This window comes from Chrysochloris asiatica, unplaced genomic scaffold (assembly GCF_000296735.1).
Source record: "Chrysochloris asiatica unplaced genomic scaffold, ChrAsi1.0 scaffold00174, whole genome shotgun sequence".
Lineage (NCBI taxonomy): Eukaryota > Metazoa > Chordata > Mammalia > Afrosoricida > Chrysochloridae > Chrysochloris > Chrysochloris asiatica.
The window spans coordinates 2906331-2914612 of record NW_006408692.1 but is presented as its reverse complement, the minus strand read 5'-3'; the positions used below and the strand labels follow the sequence as shown (position 1 = coordinate 2914612).

Below are 8282 nucleotides of genomic sequence, written 5' to 3'. Positions count from 1 at the left end.
AGACCTTGCAGTCCAGTGAATTAACCCACAGCACCACACCATGACTCCTACTATAACCAGTAGGCATTCTGATTTCTTTCCAGTTGCCTCTGTTGTTTTAACTCTCCTGTTTACTTGTTAACTATCTTGGTTAGCTTAAGAATCAGAAGTTAAAGTGAAATTTTAATTGTTTCAATCTTCATTTTTGCATTTCATATTTATATAAACTTTAAATAGTGTTGACATAAAATTCATGGAAACTGGGTTATAAGATAATAGCCTATTTTATGAGCTTTTTGAAGCCCCTTCCTCTGTAAGTATAAAATTAAAACCTGACTTTCCAGAGATAATGTACCCCACTGTTAGCAATTTTATGTCCTGTCAGATCTTTTCTATGCCACATTCAAACAATCAAATATACTACACACAGTTGGCCTAGTGTCTTCTTTGACTTGCATTTTACACCTATATTTTCAATTTCTTCCTATGTCAGCACATCTAAATTTACTCTCTTCTTTATTCTTCAGATTGCAGATTTATTATAATGTATTAATTTACTCAACTCTAATTAATAGGTATTTAGGGTGTTGTTTCTTCTCTTCATTATTAGAAGGAGCCCTTTGGTGCAATGTGAAGCACTTGGCTGCTAACCCGAAAGGTTGGCTCTTCAAATTCACCAACCACTCTGTGGGAGGAGCATGTGACAGTCTACTTCTGTAAAGCTCTGGAAACCTCCTGGCTCAGATCTGTATTGTCCTACAGGGTTGCTATGAGTGGATTTTGAGTTTGGGTGCTATAGTAATATGGTTGTAAATATACCTTGGGTATGGGTTGCATCTCAATGTAAAGAAAACAAAAGTCCTCACCACTAGACCACTAAATAACATCATGATAAATGGAGAAAAGATTGAAGTTGTCAAAGACTTCATTGGCTTGGATCAGCCCATCAACCCTCATGGACGTAGCAGTCAAGAAATCAAACAACCTATTGCATTGGGCAGATGTGCTGCACAAGACCTCTTTAAAGTGTTAAAAACCAAAGATGTCAGTTTGAAGATTAAGGTGCACCTGACGCAAGCCACAGTATTTTCAGTAACCTCATATGTGTGTGAAAATTGGATCGTGAATGATGGAAGACCATAGAAGAACCAATGCATTTGAGTTATGGTGTTAGAAGAGAATTTTGAAAGTACCATGGACTGCCAGAAGAACAAATAGATCTGCGTTGAAAGAAGTACAACCAAAGTGCTCCTTGGAAGCCAGGATGGCCAGACTTGGTCTCTCATACTTCGGACATATTGTCAGGAGGGACCAGTCACTGCAGAAGGATATCATGTTTGGTAAGGTGGAGGGTCAGAGAAAAAGAGGAAGATATACCCAGCGAGGTGTAGCAGCCATTGTGAGATTGGCCCAGGACTGGGCTGTGTGTGATTCTATTGTACGTAGGGTCACTATAAGTCAGTACTGACTCAATGGCACCTAACAAATGTACAGATCTTTGGAGTCCTGGTGTAGCATGCTATAGAATAAGCACTGGACCGCAAAATCAATTTAAACCACAAGGTGGCTATTCAACCCCACCAAGTCACTCCTTGGAAACCCTGTACAGGGTTGTATGAGCTGGGACCAACTCGCTGACATTTACAACAACATATATATCTTTGCCTGCTTGTGTTAGGATTTCTGTCTAAAAGTGTACATTTTAGTTTGTGATGTCACCACCACCAGTTACTGCCAAGCTGCTCTGACTCATGATAGCACCATGTATGTCAGTGAAGAACTATGCTACATTAGCTTTTCTGTGGCTGATTTGGGTAGACCTGAACCTCCTTATGAATTATCAGTTGAGCACATTAACTATTTTTCTCATCCAGGAACACCTGGTTTTTCATAGTTATTACCAAATTGTCCTCCAAACAAGGTATTGAGTCAGTTTTTGCATCCATCAGAAATGTAAGCTTATTTTTAAATATATTCTACCTGAGGTCACTAAAGCATTGGTTTTCTCTTCTTAAAAACTTTACTTTCAAATTGATTTTAATAGTTTTTGTTTTAGTTTGGTGTTTTTATGACAAGTCATCCTCAGATATTGAATAGAAAAGGGAAATCAGCTAGAAGTTCAAATTTCACCTGAATAATCCCTAGAGGGAAAAAATAATTTCTATGACTCTTAAATATTTTATTTTGGTTCCAACTCATAGCAACACTGTATAGAATTTCAGAGGCATGACTGGTGGTTTTCAACCGCCACCTTGTGGTTGACATTGACCTTGCAGTCCGGTCCTTACCCTACAGTGCCACCCTAGGACATCGTGTGTATATAAGTTGTTTTCGTTAAGTACCATGACTCATAGCAACCCTGCAAAGGGTTTTTGAGGAGCGGCTGGTGAGTTTGAACCACCGATCTTGAGTTACCCTATAGTCTATTAAGTTTTCGCTGCATTTAAGACAGTCTTTTGTATCTTGCTATGTACTTGACCTCCTCACCACCTGGATCTCTGTTTCTTCCTATATTTTTCCCTTCTTTGACATTGTTAATGTTTTTTCATCTTTGTGAACCACCAACCTTGAGATGTGTACACTATTAAAAGGCACTTACATTTTTTTTTTCTTTATAACACATCATTCATTAAGAACCATAACCTTCATATTACATTAGTTTTATTTAAGAACTGATGAAATACAATCTGTGTTCTGTGTTGTCCTCCAAGGTTGTCACTATGAGTGGATTTTGAGTTTGCGTACTACAGTAACATGGTTGTATATATCTCTTTGTATTATATATATATATATATATATATGTATGTATATATGTAAATATTTTATATATTTTCTATATCTGTATAACCATCTTATTGTAGTACCCAAACTCTTCAATAAATGATGTGTTAAGAAGAAAAAATTAAGTGCCTTTCATCAGTGTACATATTTCCTTTTAGGATGTTCTTACTAAGTTTTTAAGCTCTTAAGAGAAATGAGATACTGTTTCATTATCTTATTTATGGTTAAGTATTATCGCTTATGATTTTAAGATTACATAATTGTGAAAAAGGAGCCCTGTGACACTGCGAGTTAGGCACTGGCTGTTAACCACAAGGGTCGGTGGTTAAAACCCAGCAGACACTCCAGGGGAGAAAGATGAGACTGTCTGCTTTCATAATGTTTGACTGTCTCCAAACCCAAACACGATTGCTCTGAATCATAATTGGCGTGATGGCAGTGGGTTTGATGTGTGGTTTTAATTGTGGAAGAGTCCATGCCCTCCGCATTTTTCTAAGTTCTCACTTCTTCCCGTTCTGTTCCCTTGCAATTCGGTATCATCTGCTGAATTCCTTCTGTGTTTCATGTGCGTTAATCCACTAAGATACAGAAATGAATCAGATTCTGAGTCTCTGCCTTCAGTGAGATTTTTAGTGTAGACCCAAAACTCACAAAGTGCCATGAAATAAGTAGAAATATAAGTGTAGAGCTGGCATTTAGGAGCCATGGTTGGTGTAGTGAATTACAAACTGGGCTGCTAATCACAAGGTTCAAATGTACCAGTCACTCCACAGGAGAAAGATGATGAGTTTTTCTGCTCCTGTAAAGATTCACAGCATTTGGGATCCCTAAATAGATGGGATCACTATGAGTCAGAACACAACCACCACCACCACTAGAGGTGGCATTTTAGGGGAAATGATTAAACTGCTTGGTGGAGGAGTATAAGGAAATGTTTCTTCACGAAAGTAATGTCTGGGTAGTATACCCATGACTGTAGAAAGATTTGACAGGATATTTATACAGGGGTGTTTACCTTTGCTGCAAACACATCTGCCTATGAATGTGGTAGAGCATTCAGGGGGCAAAATAATGAAAACCTCTTAGACATTACCAAACACCTGGAGGGGGTGGCAGTCATTGAGATGAAATGTCTGATTTGATGAATATGAAACTGTCAATCTGCTGTGTAAACCTTTGCTCAATTCACAGTAAAAAGTTTCAAGATAGGAAAGAAAGTGAACTCTGATCTAAACTTTAAGGGAGGAATCAGAACTAACCAGGAATAGATGTGGGGAAAGGACATTCCAAGAAGGGGAAATGGCTTTTAGTAATTCACGCAACTGTTTCTATTGATCACCTAGTAGACACTAGGTTCCTTCTCACCTCAGCGATTTTCCCGCGTTTGTTCTTCCTGAAATACTGCCCTCTGGATCTTTTGTGGGGTTTTTTCTTTTTTTAAATTCTGTCTAGTTTTTGTCTACTCAGATGTCACCTCCTCAGAAAGACTTTAAAATCACCTTGCCTGAACTTCCCCCCATTTTCTAATGTGTCATGCTATTTTTTTAGTAATGAGGAATTTTTTATTTCCTCAAATTTCTCATAAGAGTGTATGTATATAATATTTATATGGAATATATTAAAGTTTTAAACTTATTAATTTGATGGTTTATTACGTTTTCCCTGTTCCATAAGTACAGACTTAATCCTTTTTTAATCGCTATTTCTCCATTCCCCGAAACGTTGGCCTGGTGTATACAGCTGTTCTTAGGTGTCCTCTGGGCATTGGTTCCAGGAACTCCCACAGATACCAAATTCCATGACTCCACCAAGTCCCTTATATAAAATGGTGTAGTATTTGCATATAGCCTGTGCACATCCTCCTGTACACCTTAGGTTAGGTTAATACCTAATGCATTTCAAATGTGATATAAACTATATTTTATTCTTTCTCTTAACCATTGAGGAATTGCTTCGCCCACTTAATTACTTTTTAGGAATCTCCTGCACCCCCAGTATTGTTGATCTGTGGTTTATTGAATGTGAGGATGTGGAACACAGATGCAAACAACTGACTATACTTCATGCCATGGTTTATTCACATAGCTCTTATATTTGGATCTCATAATAACTTTGAGCAAGATATGGAATATATGTTATATCTGCATTTTATATGCCTAATTATAATTGGATAGTCAGTAGATGATGTTGGTTTAATAGCCTGGTGTCTTAACTCTTAGACTCTAATGATTTTCCTACTCTTTGCTGCTGAAGTGTCTAATCTAGACATTCAGAAAAGGGCTTTTGACCTTTCATATCTCGTAACTACTCCTAGTGAAATCCTTGTTATATCGCATATGAGTCAGGTTGACTCAAAGGCAATGGTTTGAGTTTTTTGAGTAATGTCTCATCTGAAACATAGAATAAACCATTTCTCCCAGAAACTGGTTGCTTACCTGCCATCAAATAACTCTAATCATTCCTTTTTAAAAATTCATTTATTATGCATTGAAAGCAAAAGAAAGTTTGGAGGTGTTTTAAATGTGTGGTTTGCTTTTTTAAAAACACAGTTCCATCTGTCTCCATAATATGTGGGATTCTAAGCAAATTTCCATCAATTCTACCAACTATACAAAATTGAATTGATCAAGTCCATGCCCAGTTGGACTTTTTAGAGTAATTTTAGTGAAGCAGTACTTTATTCTTAAATATATGGGGATTACGAAGTTTATAAAATTTAATAATTGACTCTTTGTTTTTGCATAGGCAAGAAAACAGCATATCATTGGTAAAAGCTTATTGGAATGAACTTTTTACTCTGGGTCTTGCCCAATGCTGGCAAGTAATGAATGTGGCAACTATATTAGCAACGTTTGTCAATTGTCTTCACAGTAGTCTTCAACAAGGTAAAAAGCAACTTTTTTTTTTTTTTTTCCTGAGGGAATCACTTTTATAAACTACGATTAAAATCAGACATCTAATGATTATATTATATCCTTCACTTTAGATAGCACTCTTTTATATTAGATCATTTAAAATTTTGATTCATTTATCCAAAAAATATTTTTAAATGAAGGACAACAAATCTAAAACAAATACGCAGGCATACCTTGGAGATATTGTGAGTTCAGTTCCAGACCACTGAACTAAAGCAAGTCACATGATTTTTTTGGTTTCCCAGTGCATAGTCTGCACTACATTATAGTCTATTAAATGTGCAGTAATGTTATGAAAAAGTTGGAAATATTGTGAGAATTACAAAATGCTGCACAAACTCGAAGTGAGCGCATGCTGTTTAAAAATGACACCAGTAGACTTGCTAGACATATGGTTGTACATACCTTCAATTTGTTTTTTAGGAAATGCAATAGCTGATATGAGAGGGAGCGTATACCCACAAATACATAAGGGTTTGAAATAGGATATTGGTACATGAGTATTTACCCTTGCTGCATATATACCTATGAATGTGATGGAGTATGTAGCAAGAAAAGTAAAGAAAATTTCTTTGATATTAGCAAACATCTTAAGGCATTGAGTTGCTGAACCTGAGGGCTTAGGACCATAGCCTCAGGAGACACCATGGTCACTTAGCATAACAGTTCATTCACAAAGACAGTGTTCTGCATCCTGCTTTGGTAAGTAGCATCTGGGATCTTAAAAGCTCATAAACAGCCATCTAAGGTGCAACTATTGGTTTCTCCATTTGTGGATGAAAGGGGAGTGATGAGACTTGAACATGTTTATAAAGAGTTAGTTCAATGGACTGTAATGGAACATGTGAACATCAGTCTCCACGACTGAGAGCAGAATATCTGGATGGTGCCTGGCTACCACTACCAACTGTTCAGAAAGAGATCAAGTTAAAAGGTCCTGGATAGCGTTGGAGAAAATGTGGAACAAACTTCAAAATTATTGAAAAAGACTGGCCTCAGAAAGAGAAGGAGGAACCTGAGACTGTGGTCCTCAGCGACCCTTCAGGTCTGGAAAGGAACTTGCCCTTGTGACCTAATTTTCAGCCAAGCAATAGATATATATTGGGGGGTGAGGGGCTTGGGGGCGGCACCAACACTAGTAAGATATATTCACCATGGAATGGTCAGTCTTTCAAAATCAAAGGGCATCATTTTCCTAAGGACAAAGTTGAGAAGGAATGGGAAGGCAGGTAGAACAGAAGCAGGAAGCACAGGGAGGGGACTGCAGTCACTGAGATGAAACAAAGTGTATGATTTGTTGAAGGTAAAACTGCTGGTCTTGTCCATAAGCCTTCACTCAATTCATAATAAACAATTTTAAAAAAAGAAATGTGTTAACTGCAATAAAACAAGATGTGTCTGTCTTTAATTTCTGACCATTGTTACACTTTGGTAGAGGTACCAAAGAATCGAGAGTTACCTTATATAGAAGTGATTATACATTCCCTTTTACTATAAACCTTTGAATCTCATGTTGTTGTTGTTGTTATTGTTAGGTGCCATCGAGTTGATACCGACTCACCGTGGCCCTGTGCACAACAGAACAAAACACTGCCCAGTCCCGCACCAACCTCACAATCATTGCTATACTGGAGCCCATTACTGCCACCACTGTGCCAGTCCAGCTCACTAGAGGCCATGGGGGTTGGGGGGTTCTGTTTTTCACTGATCCTCCACTTTACCAAGCATGATGTCCTTCCCCAGGGACTGGTCCTTCCTGACCATATGTCTGAAGTATGAGAGATGAAGCCTGGCCACCCTGACTTCTAAGGAGCATTCTGGCTATACTTTTTCCAACACAGATTTGTTTGTTGTTCTGAGTCCATGGTACTTTTAATATTCTCCAACACCATAACTCAAATGCATCAATAATTCTATGGTCGTATTCTATGTCCAACTTTCACATGCATATGAGATTATTGAAAATACCTTGGCTTGAGTCAGGTGCACCTTAGTCTCAAACTGACATCTTAGCTTCAACACTAAAGAGGTCTCGTACAGCAGATTTGCCTAATACAGTACATCGTTTGATTTCTTTACTACTGCTTCCATGAGTGTTGATGGTTGATCTGAACAAAATGAAGTCTTTGATTTTTTATTTATCTTGATGTTTATTGGCTCAATGGTGAGGATTTTTGTTTTCTTTACCATACCAAAAGCTGTAGTTTTTAATCTTCATCAGTATTTTAAGTCGTCTGTGCATTCAGCAAGTGAGGTTGTATCATCTGCATATTGCAAGCTGTTAATGAGTCTTCCTCCAATCCTGATGCTGTGTTTTTCTTCATATAATCTAGCTTCTTAGATTACTTGCTCAGCATACAGATTTCATAAGTATGGTGAAAGAATACAACCTTGGCTCATTACTTCTGCTACTGTGCCAATCCATCTTGTTGGGGATCGTCCTCTTTTTCCCTGACCCTCCACTTTACCAAAAATGATGTCCTTCTCCAGGGATTGGTCACTCCTGATAATATATCCAAAATATGAGCGATGAAGTGTGACCATCTGGCTTCCAAGGAGCGTTCTGGCTGTACTTTTTCCAACCCAGTTTTGTTGGTTCTTTTGGCA

At 37.8% G+C, this 8282-nt stretch overlaps 1 protein-coding gene across 1 annotated transcript in view; it reads left to right on the top strand.

The window, feature by feature from the left end:
* Window positions 1-8282, top strand: part of NR2C1 (nuclear receptor subfamily 2, group C, member 1) — a 65021-nt gene that overhangs the window by 48510 nt on the left and 8229 nt on the right. Inside the window, exon 8 of the mRNA XM_006871811.1 lies at window positions 5506-5645. Coding sequence (XP_006871873.1) covers window positions 5506-5645 — 140 coding nt within the window. The remainder of the gene's footprint in view (window positions 1-5505; window positions 5646-8282) is intronic.